Raw genomic sequence first — 16,869 nt, forward strand, 5'->3', positions numbered from 1 at the left:
GTATTTAGAATTTTTTTTTTTTTTGCACCCTCAGATTCCAAATTTTTAAATATCTCGGCCAAATATTGTCCTGTCCTACCATACATCAATGGAAAGCTTATTTATTCAGCTTTCAGATGCATAAATCTCAATTTCAAAAAATTGACCCTTATGACTGGTTTTGGGTCACATATATGCTTTTATAAAATTAATTTAGATGATAGAGACCGAGTGCTTCAAAGACCTGAATGTGTTCGGGCCTCGAGGAACAAGAACACCAGATCTGGACCGCAGCATTGTGATCCCAAAGACCAGCTCCGAGACTCCGCTCATCCATCGGAGTCCTCCTGAATACGGCCGACTGCTGAACCGATTCTTCAAGAGACGCGTAAGGAGCCCTTTCAAATGACAACTCTGCACTTTATTACACACAATCTAGCTATGTTTACATGCACACAAATAGTTGGTTAGTAATTTGATTGTAAAGACTTCATGTGAACACCTCAATCGGTCCGACGGAGTTGATCCGAACTAAATTGATCAGATTGAAAGGAAAAAAGTTATGGATGCCAAAACCGTTTAATACAAATTAGTTGCAAATTTTTTTTCTCAAAACTCCAAGAATTTAAAAATACAAACTCGCAACCGCGAGAAAAGTCAGAATTATGATATACACTCTCAATTGCAAGAAAAAAGTCAGAATTGTGACGTAAAAAGTCACAATTACCTTTTTTTATTAATTCTGAGATATAATTCTGAGTTTATAGCTTACAAATCTGACTTTGCAAAAGCCACAATTAACAAAAAAATGTGTAAAAGTGCTGTGATTAATAGACTATTCTGTCATTTACTTTATTTAAATAACTCCCACCTGTTGCAAAATTCCTGTAACTTTTGTCGTATGATTTATAGCTCCACAAATAGCTCTTAAAAATGAATGTCATGCCAAATATGTTGAAGATTCGCAGCTATGTTGTCAATTTATTATGTGACCAGTTTTTTTTTTCCCCCACATGAAAGCATCTCATCCATTCTCTCTGGGGCATTACACATATTTGAGCTTGTAGGCTTGATTAAAAAATGTAAATTCTGTCATCGTTTACTCCCCCTCAAGTTGCTCCAAACTTACATTTGTTTGGAACAACTTGAGTGTGCTAGGAGTTACTTACTTCTGTTGAATGCTAAAGTCGATGTTTTACAGGATGTGGGTATACCGTATAACCAAACCGTTTTTGGTGTCCATTGACTTCCAAACTATTTTTTTCCATACTATGGAAGTCAATGGGTACCAGCAACGGTTTGGTTGCTCAAATTGTTCAAAAGATCTTTTCATGTTCAACAGTAGAAAGAAACTCGTACAAGTTTGGAACAACTTGAGGGCGAGTAGGCTACATTTTCTGAAAATTGAGGAGCTTAATTATTTACCGTACTTTAGGCATCGAGGTGTGATTATGTAAATACATTCCTAGACATCCTACATTCATCATTTTGACAGTTCTTAACTCGTGTATACTAACAACTGCCAAAATAATTTACTTGGGTGTTAAACGAGTATTAGCAACGTTCTTCCCTAGAGTAGGCTACTTAAAGATCCGCCTATTATTATCTTTCTGTTTGTCAACGCGGTGAAATCGTGAAAATTCCCAAATGGCGTCGACTCCTATTGATACAAATTGATTTTGGTGCCAAGAGAGCAAGGGATGTCATTTTCAGTTAATAACATGGAATATTAATGTCAATTACAAATAAAATTCACAATAATAAAAAAAAAAACCCGTTTCCTTTGTATTTCCATTGTTTTAGCACAGGGGGCAGTCCGCTGAACCCATATATCGCTCCTTATCCAGCCAGAGTACTGAATGACTTCTGCAGAAGAGGACAAATCAAAACACTCTCCTTTTAATCCTCGTGATTTCTGATTCATGTAAAAGACACGATGGCTTCCTCAATGGAGAGGTTGTTTAAAGTGTCAGTGTTTATTGAAAAGACTTCTATTTACTGTATTACAAACCCTGCTACAGTCTGCAGGGTTTGGGTACTTTTCTCAAGCTTTCATATGACTAAAAAATATTTTATATGCTCAATTTGTAAATAAAAGACAAATCAGTGTGCAAATGTCTTTTCATGCTTTTACATTACCAAAAAAAACTGATTTATGATGTTTTATATGCTCAATTTGTAAATAAAAGACAAAATCAGTGTGCAAATGTCTTTTTTTTTTTTCATGCTTTTATATTACAAAAAACTGATTTATGATGTTTTCTATGCTCAATTTTTAAATAAAAGACAAAATCACTGGTAAATGTCTTTTTCCATGGTTTCATATTACAAATGTCTTTTCATGCTTTTATATTACAAATAAAACTGATTTATGATGTTTTATATGCTCAATTTGTAAATAAAAGACAAAATCAGTGTGCAAATGTCTTTTCATGCTTTTACATTACAAATAAAAAACTGATTTATGATGTTTTATATGCTCAATTTGTAAATAAAAGACAAAATCAGTGTGCAAATGTCTTTTTTTTCATGCTTTTATATTACAAAAAACAGATTTATGATGTTTTATATGCTCAATTTGTAAATAAAAGACAAAATCAGTGTGCAAATGTCTTTTTTTTTTCATGCTTTTATATTACAAAAAACTGATTTATGATGTTTTATATGATCAATTTGTAAATAAAAGACAAAATCGGTGTCTAAATGTCTTTTTTTTTTCATGCTTTTATATTACAAAAAACTGATTTATGTTTTATATGCTCAATTTGTAAATAAAAGACAAAATCGGTGTCCAAATGTCTTTTTTTTTCCATGCTTTTATATTACAAATAAAAAACTGATTTATGTTTTCTATGCTCAATTTTTAAATAAAAGACAAAATCACTGGTAAATGTCTTTTTCCATGGTTTCATATTACAAAAAAAGATTAGTTTTATTTGCTTAATTTGAAAATAAAAGGCAAAATCAGTGTGCAAATGATACTGCAGAAGAGGACTAAACAAAACTGTCTTTTTTTTAATCCTCCTAATTCATGTAAAACACATGATGGCTTCCTCACTGGAGAGGTTGTTAAAAGTGCAAATGATGTCTTTTTTTTCATGCTTTCATATTTAAAACGACAACCAGATTTACGATGTTTTATATGCTAGATTTGTAAATAACAGATGAAATGAGTTTGCAAATGGTGTCTGGTCATTGCATTAATAAATACTGAATTGTAACAGTGTAGAGATATCACAAAACATACATGCCATTTATATTCCTTTAGATGACTTTATTAAAACAAGTTTGTGTATAAAACATGGTTTACAAAAAAAAAAAAATCATATTTTACATCTATCTGAATGACTACAAACCACTTAAGAAATAAACAACTGATAAAAACCATGAATGGACACCCATGGCATCTGAGAACACTGTTAAACACACCATATCACACACAACTGAACATCAGATAAAATGTATTAAAAAATTACATTTGATGTCAGCTAGTTGTCAAAGCATCATTTCGTTTAACACGATTTACTAAAATAAAAACCGAAACGAAAATGAATAAAAACTATATAGACATTCAAACGAATAAATAAATAAAAATGACAAACAACAACAAAATGACTAAAACTTTCAAATGAAAATTAAAACAGAAAATACAAAAGTAAAAACTTATTCAAAGTATTACAATTATAGTCAATGATATTAAAACAACACTACATATATCATGACACAGTAATGCACAGCAATTTATTCTTTTAAGAAAAGATTTAAGCAGAACAAAAACGAGGCCCTTCCCAGACAGTTCCCATGAAGACTGAAGCAAACGCTTCCCTAAAATCTCACTGTATGCATTAACACTACGTCACACACAGCATTCATGTCCTCTCTGGAATTAAGGGCTGAGCCAAAGCCGTTAATAATAAGGTGGAGTACAGATAATTTTAGTCTCTGTATAATTTAATGGGCACAAAACATCAGCTATAACAAATATCTCAGAGCCCTAGAAGAAATATGCCTTTATTTGGGCAAATACCAATAGGAATATATCAAGTACTATGGTAACAGGAAAAGTATTCAAGTTTAAAAAAAACTTTGGATTTGACACTCACTGGCTGAAACTTGATGTCTTTTGGTGGGTATCTGAAGTGAGGTCCAAAATTAACAGACACCTGGAGAGAGGAAACAGCATGAAAGATTATCCCGATCCACACATTTCGGTTCATATGTGTGACATAATCCTTTCAACATCATCTGGACTCTTTCATACTGCACCATCTAGTGTATGAACAGAGTCTATACACAGAATATATACAGAGGAACTAATGACAACTCTTTGATAAACACCTCTGGGGCCCATTCTTCATACGTCGCTAACTCAGTTAGCTGGATTTGATTGTTGACGATTTGGCATGATCTTGGATAGTTTGGTTCTTCGAAGCTCATCCCGGAGTTGCTATCATAGCAACAGGTCCGTAAGCTTAAACCTGCTCGGGAGCAGGCTTATTTCATGTAAACAGGATTAGATTGCATCTATTTAAGCAGAATTAAAATCTGTCCATTACCAATGCTACTTTATTACAAGAGTACCCTACTAATCAAGGGACAATAATTTAAAATAATAATCATTTAAAAATTAATTTAAAGATAATATAATAATGTTGTGTGGTCTTTAATACTGTAGACACAGCCAGTTTTACTCACGGAGAGATTTATTCGTCAAAAAAATTATTACTTCATAATTGTATTCGAGTCTTACACACATGCTCAGATAATGTAGAGTCGTGCATTCATTTGAGTGCTGACAGATATTATGGGAGTGGCTTGATGGAGCGCAGGAGATGCAGATCAAAAATTAAAAAAATTAGAAATCGTGAATATAAATAATTGGGAATCATGTAAAAAAATTATAAAAAATAAAAAAATTCATTTATCTATTATAACATTTATGTAGTTTTGTTCGCTTGGCTGTTTCCTTATAAAAGTCCCAAAAATTTGTCAAGTTTTTCATCAGGTGTCTTTTTTTAATTATATGATGTCATTACGTTGCTGTCTTGCCGCCAGCCAATCGCTGCATTGCTGATCGTGGTTCCAAATATCGATACATAGCCCCTTTTAAACCAACCCATGAACGCGCAATTATCTCAGATAACTCAATCCAGCCATACTAATCATCAACAACAGGTGCGTTCGAAGAACCCAATTAGCCAGATCCTGATTAGCGCGATGATATCATCTTGAATGTGACTTTTCATCTTGGATATAATAAGCGACGTACGAAGAACGGGCCTCTGAGCAGTCAAACTTATTTAGCTTAGCACAAAGAAGAAAAAGAAAAGCACAAATTTGTACATATACTGGTGTTCAAAAGTTTGAGATTGTAATATTTTAATTTTAAAATCGAGCAAGGACGCATTCAATTGATCAAAAGTGACAGTAAAGGCGTTTATAATTAGGGTTGAAAAGGGGTGGAAAATTTCCAGGAAATTTCTGGGAAATTTTCCAAAAATCCCTGGAATATTCAAAAAAAAAAATCCTGGAAAGTTTCCAAAATTTCTGGAATGTTTCCGAAATTTACTGGAAAATGTCCACCTTTTTGCAACCCTATTTATAATGTTACAAAATATTTCTATTTCAAATAAATGCTGTTCTTTTAAACTTTCTATTCATCAAATAATCCTGAAAAATGAAACGCATCAGTTTCTGTTTTCAACATTGATAATAATCAGAAATGTTTCTTGAGCAGCAAATCAGCACATTAGAGTGATTTCTGAAGATCATGTGACACTGAAGACTGGAGTAATGATGCTGAAAATTCAGCTTTGATCACAGGAATAAATTACATTTTACAATAAATGGCACAGGAACCAGACGAGTCCTCTGCACAATCTGACTTTGCTGCAGCCTGGAATTGAACAGCTGGTTTCATTTGGCCAGAGGAGAACTGGCCCCCCGACTGAGCCTGGTTTCTCCCAAGGTTTTTTCTCCATTCTGTCACCGATGGAGTTTTGGTTCCTTGCCGCTGTCGCCTCTGGCTTGCTTAGTTGGGGACACTTCATTTCCAGAGATATCGTTGACTTGATTGCAAATGATTGCAAAGATACTATATAAACTGAACTGAGCTGGATGATGACATCACTGAATTCAATGATGAACTGTCTTTAACTGAAAAATGAGTGTTTACTATTGTCATTTTGCATTATTGACACTATTTTCCTAATTAATGCTGTTCAGTTGCTTTGACACAATCTGTATTGTTAAAAGCACTATATAAATAAAGGTGACTTGACTTGACCTTTCATTAAAAACATCCCCCAAACTTGTGAACGGTAGTATGCGCATGAGTGGTTGTGCGCAATTAAAAATTATTATTAAAGGGGGGTCGTGTCCTAATGGTTAGAGAGTCGGACTCGTATCCCAAAGGTTGCAGGTTCGAGTCTCGTACCGGCAGGAATTGTAGGTGAATGTACAGCGCTCTCTCCCACCTTCAATACCACGACTGAGGTGCCCTTGAGCAAGGCGCTGAACCCCCAAGCCACAGCATAAATGGCTGCCCACTGCTCCGGGTGTGTGTGTGTTCACTGCTGTGTGTGTGCACTTTGCATGGGTTAAATGCAGAGCACTAATTCCAAGTACGGGTCACCATACTTGGCCACATGTCACGTCACTTTCACTTTCATTTACATTCAGGTGAGAGTTTTAACGTGCAAAACAGCAAATTCAAGAGTTTCCATCCTTCTGTACCTAAACAGACAACATCGGTTTAAATACTTTGCTTGCCTACATTTACTCGCACAAAATAGAAAACACAACTTTCAGACGGTTTTCAAGTACCGTGCAGCTCTTGTAGAGGGATATGGCGGGGAAATACATGCCCTCGAACAGATCCTCATAGGCCACACCTTGATTTACTCCATTCTTAAAAAATATAATCTGACAAAAAAAAAAAAAAAAAAATCACACATCAGTGATGACATCACAATCAAATAGCCAAATACAACTTGAACGCTTGAATATAATGCAGTGAAACACTCACTTGGCTGGAACTGGTGGGTTTTAAACTCTTCTCGGCCTTGTCCACGTAATCTTTCTCTTCGAAGTACAAGTAGCTTTTGAATTTGATCAGCGCCTTTGAGAAAAATTAACGGATCACAAATCTCACGGTTACGGTTTTTGAGCCACGGATCAGATCGTTTTTCGGATCAGCAAGAAAAGAAAAAACTATTTCAATGTAACTTTGCTTCCCATTTATAATTTAAAGCCAAGTACTTCTTCGATACCACAGCAAAAACTACTAGCCTAACTATGAACGTTCAAACATGATTAAAGAGACAAGTAAAAATAAGAACAAATACACCAATTACAAGCATAGACAAATAAAACAGAACAACGTTACTAATAAAATTGGTAGTATTCAGGTACAGAAATGTAATAATTAGGGGAAAAAAACACTGCATAGTGGTCACTGTATAAATTAAATATAGATATTTGTCAAAGTGTTTTGTTGTTTGATGAGCATTTAATGACAGCAGCAGTTAGTTATTTATAGGCTGCTGTCACTTTAAGAGCTGATGCACAGATCCAATATAATGATACACATCCAATTTCTTTCTCAGCTGTTTTCATTCTTTTACCAGAATGATTGTTGAGATCGGTATGTTGTCATAATTTTGTGTGTATGTGTCTGTTCAAAGGTTTCAGATTCAGTTCAGTGTTCGCGCGCAGTGAAACATGCTTCTTGGCGTGTGTGTGCTTCATGTGTGCGTGTCTGCGCATAGAAAACAGTGAGCGAGTAACGAATAGAGTTCCCTTTCGCTGGAATGGTTTAAAATTGCTTGCGTGTGTAAACACGTACAAATGATAATCTTTCACTCTATTATGGTTACATTTTGCAATTAATCAGCGGATCACAAACCGTGGGGACGGATCAACTACGATCCATTCATCTACTAATTACCATGTAAAACTAGTGATGCACAAAATGCACATTTTACAAAAAAAAAACTAAATTTAAGCTTTCATTTAGCAGAAAACAGAAACTGAAAATAAAGATTATTTAGTAGTTTAATTAATAAAATGTATTTAATAACCAACACAGAGTTGTATATATATAAATTAATTCTCTGCAGTGAATGGGTGCCGTCAGAATGAAAGTCCAAACTGCTGATAAAAACATCACAATAATCCACAAGTAATCCACAGCACTCCAGTCCATCAGTTAAAGTCTAGAGAAGACAAAAGCTACGTGTTTGTAAGAAACAAATCCACCATTAAGTTGTTTACTGGCCAACATATAAGTCCATAATCTATAATAATGCTTCCTTCAGCGAAAAAGTCCATCCCCTGTCGTCAAAATCCACCCACAAGACGTTAACTGATGGACTGGAGTGGTGAGGATTACTTGTGGATTATTGTGATGTTTTTATCAGCTGTTTGGACTCTCATTCTGACGGCACCCATTCACTGCAGAGCATCCATTGGTGAGCAAGTGATGCAATGCTACATTTCTCCAAATCTGATGAAGAAACAAACTCATCTAGATCTAGGATGGCCTGAGTAAATTTTCATTTTTGGGTGAGCTATTCCTTTAAGTAAAATGCATTTTCAGCTGAAGATCAAATAAACCAATAAATAAACAAATTACTTCATTTGTTCATACTTTGTCCTTGTAGGTCTCAGGCAGAGCCTTGGCGGTTTCGGTGTCGTCTGGAAGCTCAATGTAGAAGCCCAAGATGTCACCCTGTCCGTAGCTGTCAGAGTAATGCTTTCCTATGGACTGATGGAAGCGCGTTCCTTTCTTACTGCGCCACGAGTAGCTGAACTTATCGTAACCCAGAGGAGCTTGTAGGTTTCCTGAGATGAAAAACATATGACGGACGCTGTAAATACAGGGAAGCTTCTGTAATTGTTAGCAGTGCTGTTACAGGACAGACCTAAAGGCTGTGACCAGCCCAGCCGAGCCGCGGTGTCCGGTGGCATCTCGTCCACAGTGACCTCAAAATACCACGCACCCTTTCTGACGCCATGAGACGCTCTGACCATCGAGTAGCCCTTCTCTCCGGTCACCGTCAGGCGGTCATCTGAAATCTTTAGCTGCGGAGCTGAAATAGAGATAAAAATACAGTAAGCAATTGAGCAGGAGGTTTATTTACAGTGGTGGCCAAAATGATTAGAACACTAGTATTTTCAGCAGCTAAAAATGGTTTTACGTCAGTTATTTCTGTTTTGCTGTAGTGTGTCAGTAGGAAATATCATATTTCCATTTCCAATCAATCATTTTGCCATTAATTGTAATAATCCAGTGAGAGTTTTGTCTGACGACAGCCAGTGCTGCACACAGAGATCTGATCTGATCATCATCAGTCTGTCTGGAGTGACATAAAGAAACAGAACAAACTGAGACAGACTCAATCCAGAAGAACTGTGCCAACGTCTCCAAGATGCTTCAAGAAACCTACCTGCAAAGCTACAGTGCTGTTAAAAGTTTTAGGCACTTGTGTAAAAATGCTGTAAAATGAGGATACTGTCTAAAATAATGTCATAAATAAATGTTCTTTATCAATTAACTTCTATTAACTAAATTAAATCAACATTTGGTGTGAGCATCCTTTGCAGTTAAAGCAGCTTTTGCTCAAGGGGCACTTGAGCAGAGTTTTTCAGGAAGCTTTGCAGGTAGCTTTCTTGAAGCGTCTTGGAGACGTTGGCACAGTTCTTCTGGATTGAGTCTGTCTCAGTTTGTTCTGTTTCTTCGTGTCACTCCAGACAGACTGATGATGATCAAATCAGACAAAAATCTCACTGCATTATTACAATTAATGGCCAAATTAATGTTTGAAAATGTAAACTGATATTTCCTACCGACACACTACAGCAAAAGATAGAAATAACTGACTTAAAACCATTTTTAGCTGCTGGAAATACTAGTGTTCTAATCGTTTTGGCCACCACTGTAGGTCAGATGTTACGGATGACACATGTACCTCTGTCATGCAGCGCCAGCAGCACTCTCTCATACAGACACGCTCGGTACAGGTCTCCAGGGATGGGCTTCCCGGCCCAGCAGTCCAGCTCCAGTTTTTCCGGGTCGGGAGCGTGGGGATCCGGCTCGGCTAGGATGTAGCGGTAACCGTCTTTGTTGAAGGGGTGCTCGAGAGGATAACCATGAGGTGGCAGGCGCTGCGCTGAGAACAGCGGGTCACTAAACCAGAGTAAAGCACTATCAGATCTATATAGTAGTAGTATATTTTCATTTAATGCCATGTCAGCATCTTAGGCTATTTTATCAGATCTATATAACACAATCAGTTATAATTTACCGACATGTCTTTTGTTCTAAATTATTTATTTTGGCACAATTGTTATTAGATCATGTTAATTCAAGTTGATTAAATAATATTAAAAGATACATCTTTTGATTATAATAATGTATTAGTAAATGTTGAAATTAACATTAAAGTTTTTAAATATTTTTAAATGTTTTAAATACTTAAAACATGAAATTTCAAAATATATATTTTAAAATTCTAATTTAATATGTTTTTACATTCTAAAAAAATCTTAATTTGTATGTTAGCATGTAAAACAGAGTAAAACACAATTAGATCTCATAATACAAGTTAAAATAGAACTAAATATCTTTTGTTCTAAATTACTTATTTTGGGGATTTAAGTGAAGAAATCTTGGCCAAAAATTGGGTGAAAAACCCAAAATCAAGAACAAGAATTTTGGTAACACTTTACAATAAGGTTCCAATATTTAATGCTTTAACTAACATTAACTAACAATGAGCAATACATTTGTTACAGTATTTACTATTCTTGGTTAACCTTAGTTAATAAAAACACAACCAGGTAGCTTTCTTGAAGCGTCTTGGAGACGTTGGCACAGTTCTTCTGGATTGAGTCTGTCTCAGTTTGTTCTGTTTCTTCGTGTCACTCCAGACAGACTGATGATGATCAAATCAGACAAAAATCTCACTGCATTATTACAATTAATGGCCAAATTAATGTTTGAAAATGTAAACTGATATTTCCTACCGACACACTACAGCAAAAGATAGAAATAACTGACTTAAAACCATTTTTAGCTGCTGGAAATACTAGTGTTCTAATCGTTTTGGCCACCACTGTAGGTCAGATGTTACGGATGACACATGTACCTCTGTCATGCAGCGCCAGCAGCACTCTCTCATACAGACACGCTCGGTACAGGTCTCCAGGGATGGGCTTCCCGGCCCAGCAGTCCAGCTCCAGTTTTTCCGGGTCGGGAGCGTGGGGATCCGGCTCGGCTAGGATGTAGCGGTAACCGTCTTTGTTGAAGGGGTGCTCGAGAGGATAACCATGAGGTGGCAGGCGCTGCGCTGAGAACAGCGGGTCACTAAACCAGAGTAAAGCACTATCAGATCTATATAGTAGTAGTATATTTTCATTTAATGCCATGTCAGCATCTTAGGCTATTTTATCAGATCTATATAACACAATCAGTTATAATTTACCGACATGTCTTTTGTTCTAAATTATTTATTTTGGCACAATTGTTATTAGATCATGTTAATTCAAGTTGATTAAATAATATTAAAAGATACATCTTTTGATTATAATAATGTATTAGTAAATGTTGAAATTAACATTAAAGTTTTTAAATATTTTTAAATGTTTTAAATACTTAAAACATGAAATTTCAAAATATATATTTTAAAATTCTAATTTAATATGTTTTTACATTCTAAAAAAATCTTAATTTGTATGTTAGCATGTAAAACAGAGTAAAACACAATTAGATCTCATAATACAAGTTAAAATAGAACTAAATATCTTTTGTTCTAAATTACTTATTTTGGGGATTTAAGTGAAGAAATCTTGGCCAAAAATTGGGTGAAAAACCCAAAATCAAGAACAAGAATTTTGGTAACACTTTACAATAAGGTTCCAATATTTAATGCTTTAACTAACATTAACTAACAATGAGCAATACATTTGTTACAGTATTTACTATTCTTGGTTAACCTTAGTCGGTTTTACGGAGTTGTAAATAAAGCATTACTGGAGTACATTTTACAAGAAAATCTTTGTATTTCAAGTCTTCATGTTTAATTGAATGGGTTGCTTGCCATTTTTTTTTATTATTTGTGAAATTTACAAGCAGTTTTGGAGTGAAAATTGTTTTACCAGCAATTTTTTTTTCATACATTTTCAGTATGTGTAAAATATACAAATGACCTATGAATATTTGCAGTACACTAGCACTGAAACCACACATTAAACACATGGCACTGCATTCACTTAACTACAGCGGAAAGCGTACCTTATCTTTAGAGAACATTGTTTTGGGATGCTCCTCTTGAGTTCTGGACCTCCATGTCAGATTTGCCAAAGCAGTGAGACACATCTCCTTCAGATCTGTGGATAAAACCATTAAACAATGAAGACGATGGGGAGAAAAAAAAAATCGATGTGCTGAATGCAATGCAGATACCGGAGCTACACAATTTCAAGAAAACCGAAATCGTTTAGCGCAAATATCAATTTTTTCCCAAGTAATATTTATTTTGTTTTTATTTAGTAATTTTTATATTTGATTAATTATAACAATTATAATATTTATTATTATAATCAATAATAATAAACGTGTGATGTTTATGATTTGAAAATGAAGAAATTAAGACCTATATATAAATATTAGTATTGTAACAGTTGTAAACTAAAATTATTATACTTTTTAATTTGCAAAAGTAATATTTTTTGTTTTTATTTAGCAATTTTTATCATTAAGATAAGCAATTATCACAGTAATAATAAAGTTTGATGGTTTAACATTTGAAAATTAAGAAATTAAGACATATATTAGTATCGTAACAGTTGTAATGTAAACTAAAAATAATTATAAAATAAATATTTCCTTTGTTTTTATTTAGTAATTCTCATAATCAATTAACGTACATAATTACAACATTAATAATAATAATAATAATAATCATATTGTTATTATTTAAAAAAGTTTGATTGGTTTAATGTTTGAAAATGAAAGAAATTAAGACAGATTTTAATTTAAGTATTTTAATTTTACATTTGTAACGTAAACAAATTATTCTCATTATTATGTGATTTCTTATTATAAAATAACATTTGTTTTTATTTAGTCATTTCCATTAATTATTACAATAATATTTAATAAAAACAACAAGTAGTAATTATATTAATTACATATAATATTCTAATTTCTAATAATATTAATACCAATTAGGATCAGGGTAAAAAATACTACTACTACTACTAATAATAATAATAATATCAAAGCCATACTGATATACATCACAAAATTTTGGCCAAAACTGCACAGCCTTACTAACACGCACAACAAAATTTTCTTTTTGAATTGCCATTTTAAATCACAATCTTTATCAAAAAAACTCAATTAAGATTTTTTTTCTCCAAATCATGCAGTTCAAGTACATACTGCATAACAACACCTACGTAACAATTCAAACAGCAGCATGCAAAAGTGTTCACTAAGTCAGCAAGTCAAACTGATCCACTCACTTGCTTGTTTCCTCAAAAAGTACGTGTTTCCACTGTGGTGACACACATTGCAGTGAAACACATAATTGGTCACGAACGGCAGGCAATTTCTGCAGGAAAGAACAAACGGACAGCGTAAGAACATGCATGCGAGACACCCGTCCATCTGCGTCAGGACACAAACGTACGCCGTGTCGATGCTGAACGTGTCCGCCGTAAACCACTTCATGCACAGCGCACACTGCAGCTCCACTTCCCCCAGCTGACGGCTGTTCTCATCGTCTCCAGACCCCGTCTGTGCATCCGCCGCCTCCGAGCCGTCACCCGCCGTGTCCTGCCGACACACACAGACACAATGTTACGCTATACTGAAAGTCAATACAAAACAGCACATTCTCAAGCCATCTGACTTCAGTAATGTGACATATTTCCAAGCGATCCAGGACGTTCAATAAGAAACAAGATATTAGGACATTCACAATTATGCAAAAGACTGCTGCTGCTGGGGGTGTAAAAATCCATAAATCGGTGCTCTTTGGATGCGGGATTCTTTTGTATCATCAAAATACTCATAAATCCAAGGCACTCGAGTAGTGTGAAAAAATTAAAAAGCCTTTATTCATACCCTGATGAAGGCGAGTTAGCCGCAACGCGTCTGTGCACAAATGTGTTGTTTTTACATTTACAGCCATGTGAATAAAGGCTTTGTCATTTTTTCACACTACTCGAGTGCCTTGGATTTATGAGTATTTTGAAAATATTAGGACTTTCTATCCACAAAATGTTATACTTATGTATAGGGAATGGATTTTGATAAAGGATTAAGCTGAAGCAGTATTTTAATTAAAAATAATTGTTAGCTAAAAACAAAACTATTTAATTAACTGAAATAGTGATTAAACAAAATATAAATATTAGATGAAAAACAAACTTAAAAAACAAGAAATGTTGCCAAAATGACAAATGTTGCTTTGACAAGTAATCAAAATAAAATTATAATTTAAATCAAACTTAAAAACTATACACAAACATAAAAACAAACTAATTACATACAAGTCAAACTGATCCACTCACTTGCTTGTTTCCTCAAAAAGTACGTGTTTCCGCTGTGGTGACACACATTGCAGTGAAACACATAATTGGTCACGAACGGCAGGCAATTTCTGCAGGAAAGAACAAACGGACAGCGTAAGAACATGCATGCGAGACACCCGTCCATCTGCGCCAGGACACAAACGTACGCCGTGTCGATGCTGAACGTGTCCGCCGTAAACCACTTCATGCACAGCGCACACTGCAGCTCCACTTCCCCCAGCTGACGGCTGTTCTCATCGTCTCCAGACCCCGTCTGTGCATCCGCCGCCTCCGAGCCGTCACCCGCCGTGTCCTGCCGACACACACAGACACAATGTTACGCTATACTGAAAGTCAATACAAAACAGCACATTCTCAAGCCATCTGACTTCAGTAATGTGACATATTTCCAAGCGATCCAGGACGTTCAATAAGAAACAAGATATTAGGACATTCACAATTATGCAAAAGACTGCTGCTGCTGGGGGTGTAAAAATCCATAAATCGGTGCTCTTTGGATGCGGGATTCTTTTGTATCATCAAAATACTCATAAATCCAAGGCACTCGAGTAGTGTGAAAAAATGACAAAGCCTTTATTCACATGGCTGTAAATGTAAAAACAACACATTTGTGCACAGACGCGTTGCGGCTAACTCGCCTTCATCAGGGTATGAATAAAGGCTTTTTAATTTTTTCACACTACTCGAGTGCCTTGGATTTATGAGTATTTTGAAAATATTAGGACTTTCTATCCACAAAATGTTATACTTATGTATAGGGAATGGATTTTGATAAAGGATTAAGCTGAAGCAGTATTTTAATTAAAAATAATTGTTAGCTAAAAACAAAACTATTTAATTAACTGAAATAGTGATTAAACAAAATATAAATATTAGATGAAAAACAAACTTAAAAAACAAGAAATGTTGCCAAAATGACAAATGTTGCTTTGACAAGTAATCAAAATAAAATTATAATTTAAATCAAACTTAAAAACTATACACAAACATAAAAACAAACTAATTACATAACAAAAAAATTAATGAAAAGTAAAAAAAGGCTAATTCAAAATATTAATATACTAAAAGAAAACTCAAAAATAAAAAATAAAGGCTAATTTAAATGATATAAAAATATATTTAAATATACCTGTTTAATAATATATTATTATAGTAACAACATATTAAATCATATTTTTATAGAAGAATAATATAATCATTATATAACATATAAATAAGATAAATCCACTTATAAATCATTTACAATAAGAGCAGAAATGTTTGTTAATAAAGTAAATCAGGTCTGATTTTATGTTGCATATGATTCATCATGTGTAAAAGGTCATACCATAGTCTCTTTTCCACTGGACGACTCAGTCTCCATGTTTGTGGTCAGATCTCCAAATGATGCATCTCTGCAAAAACACACACGTGACAATAAGAGAAATAAACCTACCATAGCTGATCAGTAACTTATTCTTAACCATGAGCACATATATATACACATATACACATATATATACACATACACATATATACATATGCATATACACACACACACATATATACACACATATACATACACACACACACACACATATACACATACTGTACATACATACACATATACACACACACATACACATACATTATGTTTTTATTGATTCTCACCCTTCTGCTGTGTCTCTCTCAGGCACAGGTCCCGCTTCTGCCGCCATCTTTGGAATAACGACAACGATTGAAATCTCGCGATAACACGGCGGCTTCATCGCGGCCAAACTGTCGGTGATTCACTGACACCTGCAGGACAACTGTGTGTGAGTGTGTGTGTGTGTGACCAGACGTGTGTGTGTGTGAGTGTGTGACCAGACATGTGTGTGTGTGTGTGAGTGTGTGACCAGACGTGTGTGTGTGTGTGTGTGAGTGTGTGACCAGACATGTGTGTGTGTGTGTGTGTGTGACCAGACGTGGAGTGTGTGATTTATTCATCCATCCTTCCTTAAGTTTAATTTCCTTACGTTTTTATTATTTTATTAAGCTAAGTTTTGTAGTTAAATTTTTTTTTAAAAAACTATTTGTTTTACAAGTGTTAAGAAGAGCATGTTCTTCTTAACAGTTGTAAAACAAATAGGGTTGTGCATAGGATTGATTATGAAATTGTTAGGGACATAATAGCAGACAACCTTTTCTGTGGATTGTTTGATTGCTCAAAATAGAATATAGGAAAATATAATTGAATTGGTCTTTCATGCTAGTTAAATTTCACATAGGCCTACACAAATGGAAATGTACTGGCTCTAAACCTCT

General features: G+C 34.6%; 2 protein-coding genes across 2 annotated transcripts in view; one reads left to right on the forward strand and one right to left on the reverse strand.

Annotated features, from left to right (window-relative positions):
• The window catches only part of LOC107568601 (G protein-coupled receptor kinase 5-like), a 13,127-nt gene extending 11,041 nt beyond the window's left edge, over window positions 1–2,086 (forward strand). The window contains exons 14-15 of the mRNA XM_016254568.1: window positions 197–367; window positions 1,783–2,086. Of these exons, the coding sequence (XP_016110054.1) occupies window positions 197–367; window positions 1,783–1,842 (231 nt within the window). The 3' untranslated portion in view covers window positions 1,843–2,086. The remainder of the gene's footprint in view (window positions 1–196; window positions 368–1,782) is intronic.
• Window positions 2,087–3,706: 1,620 nt separating this feature from the next.
• On the reverse strand, window positions 3,707–16,340 carry LOC107568603 (set1/Ash2 histone methyltransferase complex subunit ASH2-like). Its single transcript, XM_016254569.1, has 12 exons — window positions 16,234–16,340; window positions 15,911–15,977; window positions 14,730–14,875; window positions 14,563–14,651; window positions 12,261–12,369; window positions 11,165–11,347; window positions 9,951–10,168; window positions 8,904–9,071; window positions 8,630–8,823; window positions 7,007–7,099; window positions 6,805–6,903; window positions 3,707–4,142 (listed from the first exon to the last, which is right to left on the reverse strand). The coding sequence occupies exons 1-12, from the start codon at window positions 16,329–16,331 to the stop codon at window positions 4,020–4,022; spliced, it is 1,587 nt and encodes a 528-aa protein (XP_016110055.1). The 5' UTR covers window positions 16,332–16,340; the 3' UTR covers window positions 3,707–4,019.
• Window positions 16,341–16,869: the final 529 nt, after the last annotated feature.

The sequence above is a fragment of the Sinocyclocheilus grahami genome, unplaced genomic scaffold (genome assembly GCF_001515645.1).
Source record: "Sinocyclocheilus grahami isolate Dianchi unplaced genomic scaffold, SAMN03320097.WGS_v1.1 scaffold1261.1, whole genome shotgun sequence".
NCBI lineage: Eukaryota > Metazoa > Chordata > Actinopteri > Cypriniformes > Cyprinidae > Sinocyclocheilus > Sinocyclocheilus grahami.

What these genes read in the sequence shown, in the direction of transcription:
- LOC107568603 (XM_016254569.1), bottom strand. Translation starts at nt 16,331, where the DNA reads ATGAAGCCGCCGTGTTATCGCGAGATTTCAATCGTTGTCGTTATTCCA. An exon ending in CTTTTTGAGGAAACAAGCAA is followed by an intron (nt 12,370 to 14,562) that starts GTGAGTGGATCA and finishes TTTTATCCACAG; the next exon opens with ATCTGAAGGAGATGTGTCTC. An exon ending in GACCTGTACCGAGCGTGTCT is followed by an intron (nt 10,169 to 11,164) that starts GTATGAGAGAGT and finishes ACTCTGGTTTAG; the next exon opens with TGACCCGCTGTTCTCAGCGC.